General features: G+C 32.4%; 2 protein-coding genes across 2 annotated transcripts; both read right to left on the reverse strand.

The window, feature by feature from the left end:
• Window positions 1–9,927: 9,927 nt before the first annotated feature.
• On the reverse strand, window positions 9,928–10,458 carry LOC149054996 (uncharacterized). Its single transcript, XM_089229484.1, has 3 exons — window positions 10,405–10,458; window positions 10,107–10,350; window positions 9,928–10,040 (listed from the first exon to the last, which is right to left on the reverse strand). The coding sequence occupies exons 1-3, from the start codon at window positions 10,456–10,458 to the stop codon at window positions 9,928–9,930; spliced, it is 411 nt and encodes a 136-aa protein (XP_089085610.1).
• An 848-nt stretch (window positions 10,459–11,306) lies between these two features.
• On the reverse strand, window positions 11,307–15,194 carry LOC107172457 (uncharacterized). The gene is made up of 5 exons (XM_089228662.1): window positions 13,183–15,194; window positions 12,797–13,119; window positions 12,591–12,723; window positions 12,207–12,488; window positions 11,307–12,117 (listed from the first exon to the last, which is right to left on the reverse strand). The coding sequence occupies exons 1-5, from the start codon at window positions 14,474–14,476 to the stop codon at window positions 11,453–11,455; spliced, it is 2,697 nt and encodes an 898-aa protein (XP_089084788.1). The 5' UTR covers window positions 14,477–15,194; the 3' UTR covers window positions 11,307–11,452.
• Window positions 15,195–15,716: the final 522 nt, after the last annotated feature.

The raw sequence follows: 15,716 nt of genomic DNA on the forward strand, positions 1-15,716 counted from the left end.
TATTATCATTTGACAAAAGTTTTTTCTTCTTAATGCTTAAATTTAATAATCTTAAACAAATTATTAATATTATTATTGTTGTTAATCAACATAGAGAAACTGTCTATATAAACATTCAGTGAAAATTTCAATTATCTGTATAGTCATTTGTTTGAGAGTTAAAATTTTAAACATATTATTAATATTATCACTGTTATTTTAAATTTCAAAAAGTCGGTAAGAAATACTTTTTGTATCTGTTTGTTATTTCATTGATCTTTTTAATAATTCTAGCATTAAACTGCTATTGCCAAAATGTATTAGAAGCCTTGCATTAGTTGGTTTAAATTTTCAAGCTTTTCTACCCTACTTAAAATTTTTATCAAAATTATAGAAAAAAAAAAAACTAAAAAAGTTGAAAAATTAAAATGTCAGTTAACAGCTTAAAACAAATTATTTATTTTACTATTGTATTTTTATTTATTTTCAAAAAGACGGTAAGAAATATTTTTTGTTTCTGTTTGTCATTTCATTGACCTTTTTAATAAATTTTTTAACGTTACCTCATAAATTTACGTGAAGCATGTATTTCATTATCAAATTTATTTAGTCGGTCTATTGGGAATTATAAAATAAACTTTTTGTAACGTATGTTGTCAAAGTTTATAAATTTAAATGTTTATAAAAAAAAAAAAATGTGGCTATGTATTTTCAATTAATATTGTAAAAAAATGTTAGGAGCCTTGCATTAAATTTTCAAGCTTTTCTACCCTACATAAAATGTTTATCGATATCTATAGAAACAAAAAAAAACTAAAAAAGTTGAAAAATTAAAATGTCAGTTAACAGCTTGAAACAAATTATTAATATTACTATTGTATTTTTAATTTATTCTCAAAAAGACGGTAAGAAATACTTTTTGTATCTGTTTGTCACTTCATTGATCTTTTTAATAAATATTTTTAACGTTACCTAATACATTTACAAAAAGGATATATTTCTATCTCAAATTTGTTTTGTTGGTCTATTGGGAATTATAAGATAAACTTTTTTTAACGTATGTTGTCAAAATTAAAATTTTAATGCTTGTAAAATAAAATGTGCTAATGTATTTCTTTTATTTTTCAACTGCTATTGTAAAAATATGTTATGAGCCATGTATTAAAATTTCTAATCTTACATATATAGGACTTTTTTTATGAATTTCTAGCATAAAATAATCTGCAAATTTTTGTTATTTTTACGTCTGTAGGCAATATTCAAACTTTAAATGCTTATAAAAAAAATCATGCCGATTTACTTTTAATACTTTTCAACTGCTATTGTCAAAATGTGTTAGAAGCCTTGCATTAAATTTTCAAGCTTTTCTACCCAACAAATAAATTTTAATCGATTTTTATAGAAAAAAAAACTAAAAAAGTTGGAAAATTAAAATGTCAGTTAACAGCTTAAAACAAATTATTAATTTTACTATTGTATTTTTATTTATTTTCAAAAAGACGGTAAGAAATATTTTTTGTTTCTGTTTGTCATTTCATTGACCTTTTTAATAAATTTTTTTAACGTTACCTCATAAATTTACGTGAAGCATGTATTTCATTATCAAATTTATTTAGTCGGTCTATTGGGAATTATAAAATAAACTTTTTTTAACGTATGTTGTCAAAGTTTATAAATTTAAATGTTTATAAAAAAAAAAAAAAAAGTGGCTATGTATTTTCAATTAATATTGTAAAAAAATGTTAGGAGCCTGGTTTAAATTTTCAAGCTTTTCTACCCTACATAAAATGTTTATCGATATCTATAGAAACAAAAAAAAACTAAAAAAGTTGAAAAATTAAAATGTCAGTTAACAGCTCGAAACAAATTATTAATATTACTATTGTATTTTTATTTATTTTCAAAAAGACGGTAAGAAATATTTTTTGTTTCTGTTTGTCATTTCATTGACCTTTTTAATACATTTTTTCAACGTTACCTCATAAATTTACGTACAGGATGTATTTCATTATCAAATTTATTTAGTTGGTCTATTGGGAATTATAAGATAAACTTTTTTTAACGTATGTTGTCAAAATTAAAATTTTAATGCTTGTAAAATAAAATGTGCTAATGTATTTCTTTTATTTTTCAACTGCTATTGTAAAAATATGTTATGAGCCATGTATTAAAATTTCTAATCTTACATATATAGGACTTTTTTTATGTATTTCTAGCATAAAATAATCTGCAATTTTGTGTTATATTTACGTCTGTAGGCAATATTCAAACTTTGAATGCTTATAAAAAAAATCATGCCGATTTACTTTTAATATTTTTCAACTGCTATTATCAAAATGTGTTAGAAGCCTTGCATTAAATTTTCAAGCTTTTCTACCCAACAAATAAATTTTAATCGATATTTATAGAATAAAAAAACTAAAAAAGTTGGAAAATTAAAATGTCAGTTAACAGCTTAAAACAAATTATTAATTTTACTATTGTATTTTTATTTATTTTCAAAAAGATGGTAAGAAATATTTTTTGTTTCTGTTTGTCATTTCATTGACCTTTTTAATAAATTTTTTTAACGTTACCTCATAAATTTACGTGAAGCATGTATTTCATTATCAAATTTATTTAGTCGGTCTATTGGGAATTATAAAATAAACTTTTTTTAACGTATGTTGTCAAAATTAAAATTTTAATGCTTGTAAAATAAAATGTGCTAATGTATTTCTTTTATTTTTCAACTGCTATTGTAAAAATATGTTATGAGCCATGTATTAAAATTTCTAATCTTACATATATAGGACTTTTTTTATGAATTTCTAGCATAAAATAATCTGCAAATTTTTGTTATTTTTACGTCTGTAGGCAATATTCAAACTTTAAATGCTTATAAAAAAAATCATGCCGATTTACTTTTAATACTTTTCAACTGCTATTGTCAAAATGTGTTAGAAGCCTTGCATTAAATTTTCAAGCTTTTCTACCCAACAAATAAATTTTAATCGATTTTTATAGAAAAAAAAACTAAAAAAGTTGGAAAATTAAAATGTCAGTTAACAGCTTAAAACAAATTATTAATTTTACTATTGTATTTTTATTTATTTTCAAAAAGACGGTAAGAAATATTTTTTGTTTCTGTTTGTCATTTCATTGACCTTTTTAATAAATTTTTTTAACGTTACCTCATAAATTTACGTGAAGCATGTATTTCATTATCAAATTTATTTAGTCGGTCTATTGGGAATTATAAAATAAACTTTTTTTAACGTATGTTGTCAAAGTTTATAAATTTAAATGTTTATAAAAAAAAAAAAAAAAGTGGCTATGTATTTTCAATTAATATTGTAAAAAAATGTTAGGAGCCTGGTTTAAATTTTCAAGCTTTTCTACCCTACATAAAATGTTTATCGATATCTATAGAAACAAAAAAAAACTAAAAAAGTTGAAAAATTAAAATGTCAGTTAACAGCTCGAAACAAATTATTAATATTACTATTGTATTTTTATTTATTTTCAAAAAGACGGTAAGAAATATTTTTTGTTTCTGTTTGTCATTTCATTGACCTTTTTAATACATTTTTTCAACGTTACCTCATAAATTTACGTACAGGATGTATTTCATTATCAAATTTATTTAGTTGGTCTATTGGGAATTATAAGATAAACTTTTTTTAACGTATGTTGTCAAAATTAAAATTTTAATGCTTGTAAAATAAAATGTGCTAATGTATTTCTTTTATTTTTCAACTGCTATTGTAAAAATATGTTATGAGCCATGTATTAAAATTTCTAATCTTACATATATAGGACTTTTTTTATGTATTTCTAGCATAAAATAATCTGCAATTTTGTGTTATATTTACGTCTGTAGGCAATATTCAAACTTTGAATGCTTATAAAAAAAATCATGCCGATTTACTTTTAATATTTTTCAACTGCTATTATCAAAATGTGTTAGAAGCCTTGCATTAAATTTTCAAGCTTTTCTACCCAACAAATAAATTTTAATCGATATTTATAGAATAAAAAAACTAAAAAAGTTGGAAAATTAAAATGTCAGTTAACAGCTTAAAACAAATTATTAATTTTACTATTGTATTTTTATTTATTTTCAAAAAGATGGTAAGAAATATTTTTTGTTTCTGTTTGTCATTTCATTGACCTTTTTAATAAATTTTTTTAACGTTACCTCATAAATTTACGTGAAGCATGTATTTCATTATCAAATTTATTTAGTCGGTCTATTGGGAATTATAAAATAAACTTTTTTTAACGTATGTTGTCAAAATTAAAATTTTAATGCTTGTAAAATAAAATGTGCTAATGTATTTCTTTTATTTTTCAACTGCTATTGTAAAAATATGTTATGAGCCATGTATTAAAATTTCTAATCTTACATATATAGGACTTTTTTTATGTATTTCTAGCATAAAATAATCTGCAATTTTGTGTTATATTTACGTCTGTAGGCAATATTCAAACTTTGAATGCTTATAAAAAAAATCATGCCGATTTACTTTTAATATTTTTCAACTGCTATTATCAAAATGTGTTAGAAGCCTTGCATTAAATTTTCAAGCTTTTCTACCCAACAAATAAATTTTAATCGATATTTATAGAATAAAAAAACTAAAAAAGTTGGAAAATTAAAATGTCAGTTAACAGCTTAAAACAAATTATTAATTTTACTATTGTATTTTTATTTATTTTCAAAAAGATGGTAAGAAATATTTTTTGTTTCTGTTTGTCATTTCATTGACCTTTTTAATAAATTTTTTTAACGTTACCTCATAAATTTACGTGAAGCATGTATTTCATTATCAAATTTATTTAGTCGGTCTATTGGGAATTATAAAATAAACTTTTTGTAACGTATGTTGTCAAAGTTTATAAATTTAAATGTTTATAAAAAAAAAAAATGTGGCTATGTATTTTCAATTAATATTGTAAAAAAATGTTAGGAGCCTGGTTTAAATTTTCAAGCTTTTCTACCCTACATAAAATTTTTATCGATATCAATAGAAAAAAAAAAACTAAAAAAATTGAAAAATTAAAATGTCAGTTAACAGCTTGAAACAAATTATTAATATTACTATTGTATTTTTATTTATTTTCAAAAAGACGGTAAGAAATATTTTTTGTATCTGTTTGTCATTTTATTGACCTTTTTAATACATTTTTTCAACGTTACCTCATAAATTTACGTACAGGATGTATTTCATTATCAAATTTATTTAGTTGGTCTATTGGGAATTATAAGATAAACTTTTTTTAACGTATGTTGTCAAAATTAAAATTTTAATGCTTGTAAAATAAAATGTGCTAATGTATTTTTTTTATTTTTCAACTGCTATTGTAAAAATATGTTATGAGCCATGTATTAAAATTTCTTATCTTACATATATAGGACTTTTTTTATGAATTTCTAGCATAAAATAATCTGCAAATTTTTGTTATCTTTACGTCTGTAGGCAATATTCAAACTTTGAATGCTTATAAAAAATCATGATTATTTACTTTTAATATTTTCAACTGCTATTGTCAAAATGTGTTAGAAGCCTTGCATTAAATTTTCAAACTTTTCTACCCTACATAAAATTTTTATCAATATCTATAGAAAAAAAAAACTAAAAAAGTTGAAAAATTAAAATTTCATTTAACAGCTTAAAACATATTATTAATATTACTATTGTATTTTTAATTTATTCTCAAAAAGACGGTAAGAAATACTTTTTGTATCTGTTTGTCACTTCATTGATCTTTTTAATAAATATTTTTAACGTTACCTAATACATTTACAAAAAGGATATATTTCTATCTCAAATTTGTTTTGTTGGTCTATTGGGAATTATAAGATAAACTTTTTTTAACGTATGTTGTCAAAATTAAAATTTTAATGCTTGTAAAATAAAATGTGCTAATGTATTTCTTTTATTTTTCAACTGCTATTGTAAAAATATGTTATGAGCCATGTATTAAAATTTCTAATCTTACATATATAGGACTTTTTTTATGAATTTCTAGCATAAAATAATCTGCAAATTTTTGTTATCTTTACGTCTGTAGGCAATATTCAAACTTTGAATGCTTATAAAAAATCATGATTATTTACTTTTAATATTTTTCAACTGCTATTGTCAAAATGTGTTAGAAGCCTTGATTAAATTTTCAAACTTTTCTACCCTACATAAAATTTTTATCGATATCTATAGAAAAAAAAAACTAAAAAAGTTGAAAAATTAAAATTTCATTTAACAGCTTAAAACAAATTATTAATTTTACTATTGTATTTTTATTTATTTTCAAAAAGACGGTAAGAAATATTTTTTGTTTCTGTTTGTCATTTCATTGACCTTTTTAATAAATTTTTTTAACGTCACCTCATAAATTTACGTGAAGGATGTATTTCATTATCAAATTTATTTAGTCGGTCTATTGGGAATTATAAAATAAACTTTTTGTAACGTATGTTGTCAAAATTTATAAATTTAAATGCTTATAAAAAAAAAAAATGTGACTATGTATTTTCAATTAATATTGTAAAAAAATGTTAGGAGCCTGGTTTAAATTTTCAAGCTTTTCTACCCAACAAATAAATTTTTATCGGTATTTCTAGCAAAAAAAAACTTTAAAAATTAAAAATTAAAATGTCAGTTAACAGCTTAAAACAAATTATTAATATTACTATTGTATTTTTAATTTATTTTCATAAAGACGGTAAGAAATATTTTTTGTTTCTGTTTGTCATTTCATTGACCTTTTTAATAAATATTTTTAACGTTACCTAATAAATAATATAAATAATTTAGACAGGTAGTTTTATTTAATTAATTGATTTCACTGTACCGTAATATATAATATGATAAATTAGTGATTAAAATTAGAACACACTTTTTAGCAATTTGAATGACTATTTTTCTTAAAATCTAGAATTTTTATAATTATGAATAGCAAATATTCATATTATCAATTATATGAAAAATAGATATACTTAGAGGGTTTTAAGTTAATTAAACATTATTGTTTTCAGCCTTTAAAAGTATGTATATTATCAATTTATCTTTTCTTACATATTACAATAACAACCTATGTTGTTTTCTGTGAAACTTATCATTTAACCACTGCGTTTTTGAGACATTGCCAATTATTGTAGAAGTATAATACCGATTTTATATCATTGTTATTAACTTTAAATCAGTGGCGGCTCTAAGGGAGTATATTTGAGTAGTATGAAAAGGCCGCTCCGAGTGACCCCCCGCTTCACCCCCCCGCCATCCCATCAGCGCCACTCTGCGCCACCTTGCGCCACCCCCCCAACCCCTCCCCGCCCTTCTGCGCCACCCTGCGCCACCCCCCGCTTCAGCCCCGCACTACTGCCTGCGCCACCCTGCGCCGGCCCCCCCCGCCCTTACGCGCCACCCTGCGCCACCCCCCCCCCCCCCACCCCCGCTTCACCCCGTCTTCTGCCTGCACCACCCTGCGCCACCTACGTCATAGACGCCCGGCCACCTGCGCCACCCTGCGCCACCCCCCCGCTTCACCCCGTCTTCTGCATGCACCACCCTGCGCCACCTACGTCATAGACGCCCGGCCACCTGCGCCACCCCCCCGCTTCATCCCGTCTTCTGCCTGCGCCGCCCTGCGCCACCTACGTCATAGACGCCCGGCCACCGGGCCACCCCCTCCCCCCACACCCCACCAGCACCACCTACGTCATAGACGTCTGGCCGCCTGCGCTACCCCCTCCCCCACCTCCAGCATGTACCACGCCACCCGCGTCATAGACGTCTGGCCACCTGCGCCACCCCCCCGCTTCACCCCGTCTTCTGCCTGCGCCGCCCTGCGCCACCTACGTCATAGACGCCCGGCCACCGGACCACCCCCTCCCCCCCACACCACCCCGGCAGCACCGCCCACGCCGTAGACACCGGGTTAACCCCTCCCTCACTCCCGCTTCAGCCCACCCGCGCCACGACGTCGCGCGCGGCGCGCTCTGTCCGCGACGCGGCCTCGCTTATCGGACGCCGCCGCGCGGACGCCGCCGTGACATTTCACCACCGCCGGTGGCGCCATCTATCCGCCGATTCTGTAACGCGGTTTTTCGACGCATACATACACAAAAACATATACATATATGCATTAAAACACATACTAACGCAAAAAGCTATACATACATGTGTAAAAACATATACATTATGTACATAATGTACGAAAACATATACATATATGGTCAAAAACCTATACATACATACTCAAAAACCTATACATACGTGTGTAAAAACATATACATTATGTACATAATGTACGAAAACATATACATATATGGTCAAAAACCTATACATACATGGGTAAAAACATATACATTATGTATATAATGTGCGTAAACATATACATACATGGGTAAAAACATATACATTATGCATATAATGTGCGTAAACATATACATACATAGTCAAAAACCTATACATACATGTGTAAAAACATATACATTATGTACATAATGTGTGAAAACATATACATATATGGTCAAAAACCTATACATACATGGGTAAAAACATATACATATATGCATAACAACACATATTAGCGCAAAAAGCTATACATACATGTATGAAAACATATACATTATGTATATAATGTGCATAAACATATACATAAATGGTAAAAAGCTATACATACATATGTAAAAACATATACATATATGCATAAGAACACATATTAGCGCAAAAAGCTATACATATATGTATGAAAACATATACATTATGTATATAATGTGCATAAACATATACATACATGGTAAAAAGCTATACATACATATGTAAAAACATATACATATATGCATAAGAACACATATTAACGCAAAAAGCTATACATACATGTATGAAAACATATACATTATGTATATAATGTGCATAAACATATACATACATGGTAAAAAGCTATACATACATATGTACATAATGTGCGTAAACATATACATAAATGTGTAAAAACATATACATATATAGTTAGCGTGATGCCAAGTCAGATATTAACGCGATTAAATTGTTAAATATAGTTTTATTCAACGTCCTACTAGATCTAGACATTCCGACCATTGGTCACCGCCGCCGCCGTCGCCGCCGCCGCCGCCGACCGTGTACAATAATATCATAATATGCATAATAAAGACGTGTTATATATATATTATATGTATATAATATGTACCATCTGTCTGCGAATATATAATATATATATACTTTAACGGGATACCAAGTCGAGTATTAAATTGTTTAATATAATTGTATTCAATGAAAATGTATATTATACAGATATTATATAGAGTGCGGTGTAATAGCTGTAGCTTATTAATAGCCATTTAGCTAAGTGTTAACGGACGGCGTCATACGGTTCCGATATACGGACTTGGCTATAATGATTGATATTATTAATTTTATTTTTAACGTTTTCAATAAATTGCACGCCTTTATATAATATCACCGATACGCATTCAGGATTATACACTTCATCGTTTTTAATTATTGGTAATATTATTTTTATGTTTTAATATTTTCAATAAAAATGTTTAAAAATATGTTCTTTTTTACATTTTATCTCGACTCTATAATGTTAATAATAATAATAATATTGGTATATTTTACGCATTTAATGAGTCGCATAAAATAATTATATATATATATATATATATATAAATATGTATAAAATTATTCTCGCCGAGATGGGCCAGTTTATGGGCCAGCATATTTTATTTAATAATATCGATACGCATTTAAGGAGTCGTATAATATTTGCATATAATAATAATCTTACGGAGCACGCAATATTGTTTTTGCAGCCTCGGTGACATAATAATAATAATAATAATTAGTATTCTACAGAATAATAATAAAAAAAAAAAAAAAAAAAATTCAGTATATATATATAATAATAGTAATATTTTATTCGCGCTAAATTATTTTACATTAAATATCTGCAATTGGATATAATTTTCTTCTTCCAATGGACTTTGCGGTATACGCGTTCGTCGTAACCCCACTCGTACCCGCTTAAGTGAAAAGATTGGGCATCGTCTAAAAACATGATGCGAGATTTTTTATAAAACGATAGTAATTTTATTTATATATATTAATACTCACTTAATATTTCGTCGACCCAGAGTCGTCCGGATAACATATTTTGTATTGGCGTCTGATTCGGGTCGGATGGCTTCCACGGAAGGTGTTGTCCGCATGAAGATGGCGACCTCGAATCGGGTGATGTCCACGGAAAACGTTGGCCAGCATTAAACCCGAGTGAATAACCGGTGTCCGGGCCTCCGTATTCGGCTACACGTAGTGTGTAGTCTGTCAGATTGTACGTTTCGGCGAATAATTGCGGTGACTAAAAATAAAATATTAGAGTAGTACAAAATTTTGGTTGAGAAAAAAAACTTACCCTGCATCGAGGTGCGGGCACATCATCAAAAAATGAACACGACAACGACGACATATTATTATATATTAAATTAGAACACGATCACAAATGCTCAGCTCTAGAGGCTGACTGAATCGATACCGGACTCTCACGCGACGGCATATAAATTTTCACTACATCTGATCGATGCCTTATCACAGTGCGGATGAGCGGCGATTTAAAAAAATAATATTTTCAAGACCGTGGTATAAAGTCGACCAAGTATGTTCAGAGATAAGAACTGTTTATTTTTATTTTTTCAAATAAGGAGTAATGAGTAACTCAAGCTACTTCGAATGTATATATTTAACCTCAGAAGGATAATATCAGGCGCAGTACACGTGTGTATATTTTTTAAGGGATGATGTATAGTTTATAAAATATATTTAACGCAGTACAGCATACGTTGAAACATGAGGCGCGTAATAGGTACATTCGCAGGTTATAATATTACATATTAATAATACGTAATATTAACTAATACACAGAAATACACGTCTCGCGATGATGTTAAGTGCTTTAACTACGAGCGATTCTTATTTATATTTTATTCCGATCCTATAGTGTTAATAAGTTTTTAATCGATACAAACTAATGATATATTATATATATTTAACAAGTTTTATAATATAAATAGTTTCGTCGAAATAAGAGGTTTTAAATTAAATATATATATATATAATACATATTATACGCATTTAATGAGGTGAATCATATTTATGTGATATGCGTATGTATATAAATATAAATTATAAGTAGTATTAAATAATATATATTTTTTAGGTGTTATAATCATTATAATTGGTATTCTACGAAAAATCGGTTTTAATAGGTATTTAAAAAATAATAATAATAATAATAATACCGAGTAATACACAGGAATACACGCCTCGTGATAAGGCTAAGTGCTTCTTACAACGCGTAGTACCAAAATAATAATAATAAAAATAATTATGATAATTTTAAAATGGTATTATATTATATTAACAGCTATACAATAATAATAATAATAATAATTAATAGGACAAATTCAATAATTATTTACGCGATAGTGTCCGTGCGCGAGTGTATTTATTCTATCGGCTAGAATATGGCGTTTATCGTCCGATCTGTTCAATACCAGTTTCATAGTTTTAATAGTTCGAATTTCATGCTTAAACGACCGTATAGAGACATTTTCTCTATACGGCGTAAAAGACATACAACTATAAGCGTGCGACGGATGTACGGGTGATGGTGTTGGGGAATGCGCAGTCGCGGTAGTTGAGGCGTTTTGATGTATCCGCGCAACAGCTAACCTCGCAGAGTCGACCGCGATCATTTTCCCCGTGCTCGCGTCAAACTCGTCGTCCCGTTCATCGGATTCTACGTCGACGTCCAGGTCGGCGAATAAACAACGCTTATGATCGGCGAACGTGAGGTGATTCCTGATCACGTGTCTCATGACGCCTTTCGCACGGATGCTGACTTCGTGTTCCACGTCGTAGGCATATGACTTTGCGCGCAGCGCGACGAATTCATAAATAGTTCTGCCAGCGGTCTCGTCCTTGAATAATCCTGGAATCCTTTTTCTTGAGGCCGCATAACCCTTGTGATCGGTCGGTAAATTAGATGTGTCCATGTGCCGCATAAGGTTCGGATTGTTGATCAAGTCGTCGTAAAAATCTTTAGTCGACACTTGATAGAAAAGCGAATCTGAAACATAAAATATAATATTATAATATAATATAATATAATATAATAGATATATTATTTCAAGAATGCATATACGTATGTAAACGCACCAGTATCGGTATACAACAGCTCGATCCTATCTCCATAATGACGCTTCATGACGTCGTAATGAAATCCGTACATTAAAACTTTACTAAGTTCTAGTACGGTAAATCCTATGTAGATAGGCTTGCAGAAATCCACTTCTTTGCCGTGTTGGGTGACCACCGAGAGATTTTCGTTGTAAGTCGTACAATATTTGAACGTCGGTCGATTTATGAGCTTCCGCATTCTGCGCGGGCACGAAACAAGCTCCAAGTCGAGTCTACGGCGCATGTTTTCCATGGTTTTCCCTACATACACACAGTAGACGTTATGTAAAGTTTAAGTAGTTCAAAGTTCAGAAAAAAAAAAAAAATGTATTTTTTTTTCCGCAAAATTTATGAATAACATACCGAACACCGAATTGTTTAAATCTTTAAAAAACTTTTCATCGAATTTGTTAGTCGCCCGCTTACGTAATTCGGTGTTTAGATTTATGTACGGGGCCAGCCATGGTGATTGTCGGAACTCCAATACTCGGTGCGTCTGAATTGCACGAAAAAAGTAATAAGATGAGTATGCACATAATAATAATAATAATAATAATATAAATAATCACTTTTTCTACTACGACGCCGTGGGCCATGGCTTGTTGTAAATTCATATAATGAACCACGTAGTGTTCTTTTCGCATAAATGTCACCATCAACTTTCGGACGGTAGACCCGCGCGGTATGCTAGCGTGCGGCAGGAACGGCATATCATTGTGGACGGCGTGTAGGTGTTGAGGATACGAAATGTCAACTTCGTAAAATCTACCAATGTCATCCGTCTCGCGCATCCATTGTAGCTGGTCGAGTGCAACTTCCGGGTTTCCTGGATACCATACAAAATCGCTAATCGGTATATATTTACACATCGCGTACCCGTACAAATTGTTTGCTAGAAAGTGAAAAAATTGATCAATTTATACACGACAATATATAATTTATATTTTATAATCACCATCTAAGTATATGAGGGACGTGCTGGGTTCGTCGGCGTTGTATCCAGGCGTCTCGGGATTGTTTGCACGCACGTGACGCTTGCTGGCCTGCACCAAGCCACCGCGCATACCGGACTCCAAAAAGAGAACTTTCTCATAATCATCCAAAAGTGAAAGTTGAACTTTCGTAAGTTTCAACATACAATCAAAGCTGAAGCCGGGCAACGTGTAGTATTGAGCTGGGTCCAGGTGATATGTGGTCATGCATATATCCCTGAAATTCTCGAACACGTCGGCGCTTAACAACACATCGACTTTAAGATACAGATCGCTATAAGCGCCGAGCGTCGTGCAGCCGAAATGGTTCCAAACCCGAGTCGCGTGATCGTAGTCTTCGTCGCACACGTGCGTCTCCGTCAACGCGCTATAGAATAGAAACTTATCCGGTAACGATGGTACTTGTAATTTATTCCACGAATCCGTGTATTCGTACGGATACACGCCTTTTCGCGTGACCAACGACATCTCCGACGGGGCGAACACTTTCGCGACTTCGCGAAACTTATCAAAGTTAGCGGAGGAGAGGTTCTCCGCCAAGTGTGCCAAGCTCGACGCCATGAACCGGCACGTGTCTATAAACCTGACGGAAAACGTGTTGTTTATATATTTCGAAAACGAAATATATTTCTCCTCAGTGTTCGCGATTACCGATATTCGGTTAGTGTCGCCTTCGTTCGCTAAATTCGTCACGATAAAATGTGCGTCGTAGTTCGACAGATTATGCAGGAAGCACGGCACGAAATTTGGTGTTTTCAGTTTGAGGTTGCACGTGTTGCATAACGTTTTTAAAAAACGTCCCGACAAGTGATCGTGATGCGCGGTTTTACAATTGCGTTCGCTAAACGCACAACTGCACAAGTCACACGTAATCTTGGCGTCGTGCACACGACAATCCTCAACACTCATAATAATAGGCACGTTGACTTCCTTATATAATCTGGCTATTCTATCGGCCACATCGAGGACGTCGCGGACAAAACGCTGGGCCACATCGTCCTCGGACGCCGAGCCGCGGAAAATGACAGGAGCCCTCGGTATGTCGAACTGGTCAAACAACTCTATCGGTATGCCCTCCGCCGCGACAACATGGTACCCGTAGCTCATTGGATGGTGATCGTGTATTGCAGTGGTATTCGCGCCTTGTTTCCTGTCCGTTTTCAGTAATAAGGCTTCGAAGTCTGCGTACACTACGAACGGCAACCGCTCCGTCTTACACCACGCCTCGAATTTCAGCGTATCTCCCTCTTTCGGCATCAAAGGAACAATCGGTTTGTGCTCGCCGCACAACAAGCGATGCTCCGCCAACGCCCGCTCGCCGTGCAATTTATATTTTAACGGGCGGTCCTCAAAACTGGCGAAGCACCGTTTGCAGTAAAATAAGTGATGTTGATGATTATTTTTTTGCGGGCTGGCTAGGCGCGAAAAATTCGAAATATATGCATAGTGATTATTACCACCCTCTCCGGTGATTAGTAGTAAGTCGAAATGGTTTGACTTTTCCTCCTCTGCGACGCGCAGTGGGTATGCGACAGATTGTGCGACAGATTTTTTATTTTTTTTATATTCTACACAATTTCTTACACCGTATATATTTACTGTCGTACCCGGATTTGACCTCTCAAATATTTGTATCTCCGACACGGGGGTGGGAGTTGACAACGTAGAAAAGTCTTAACGATGCTCTTCCCTCAAATAATTCGCGCCCACTCGTGTGCGATCGCTAAACACATGTTTGGCGAGGATCGCCCACTTGAAACATCGGCGGTCGATATTCTGAGGGTTAACAACCGCCTCCCGACTCAGAATACTTTCCGGCAACGGTAAGTACGACGATCCCCCCATAGGTGTATACTCGTACACACCCAAGAGCAATCCGTCGATACACGATAAGGCGAACCCGCTGTACTTCCCGGCGTACGAATCTTCTTCGGCCTGGAGCGATGCGAAATCGCGATCCACCAAACCCTCGACATTGCTGTGCGCATAGAGTTCGCGGGCTGTAGTTTTAAACGCTCGATTTTGAGCAGAATTGTCCAAGTTTGGTATTACGTATGTGGCCTCTAATTTAAGATTGTATTTAATAGGGTTAATACGCGAGCACTCGCGTAATTTAGCGATTAATTCCGTCTCTATTGAGTTGAGAAAAGCGCGATAACTGACAACGTTATCTACATTTTTTCTAAAAAACCATACGATTGCCCGATTATGCGATGACTCGATCTCAATAAAGCCGGGCGTATTAACCCTTTGCATTCGAGCCCTTTTACGTTTGATATTTTTATTAGTATTTTCCGTGTGAGGTCCGCCTTCCTCGATGGACGGTAGTGAAAGTGAAAGTGGTAGTGCGGAGGTCACGAGGGATCTTGCATCGGGCGGGTTGACGGTAGCCTGTGCGGGTGACGGGGTGACGATAACCGGTGTGCGGGCGGACGATGAAGATGAGGCTTGAGGCGGGGGAGTAGATGTGTCCGCACGGCGACGACGGTCACTCAAG

Source organism: Diuraphis noxia, unplaced genomic scaffold, assembly GCF_037042655.1.
Source record: "Diuraphis noxia isolate RWA-SAM2 unplaced genomic scaffold, SU_Dnox_SAM2 contig0005, whole genome shotgun sequence".
In the NCBI taxonomy this organism is placed as follows: Eukaryota; Metazoa; Arthropoda; class Insecta; order Hemiptera; family Aphididae; genus Diuraphis; species Diuraphis noxia.

Bases quoted from the DNA above. Each gene is read 5' to 3' on its own strand.
- LOC149054996 (XM_089229484.1), bottom strand. From the start codon at position 10,458: ATGTCGTCGTTGTCGTGTTCATTTTTTGATGATGTGCCCGCACCTCGA. The intron at 10,351-10,404 runs GTAAGTTTTTTT...TTTTATTTTTAG, and splicing joins TGCCCGCACCTCGATGCAGG to TCACCGCAATTATTCGCCGA. The intron at 10,041-10,106 runs GTGAGTATTAAT...TCATGTTTTTAG, and splicing joins CTGGGTCGACGAAATATTAA to ACGATGCCCAATCTTTTCAC.
- LOC107172457 (XM_089228662.1), bottom strand. From the start codon at position 14,476: ATGCCGAAAGAGGGAGATACGCTGAAATTCGAGGCGTGGTGTAAGACG. The intron at 12,489-12,590 runs GTATGTTATTCA...GTGTGTATGTAG, and splicing joins TTTAAACAATTCGGTGTTCG to GGAAAACCATGGAAAACATG. The intron at 12,118-12,206 runs GTGCGTTTACAT...TTTATGTTTCAG, and splicing joins GCTGTTGTATACCGATACTG to ATTCGCTTTTCTATCAAGTG.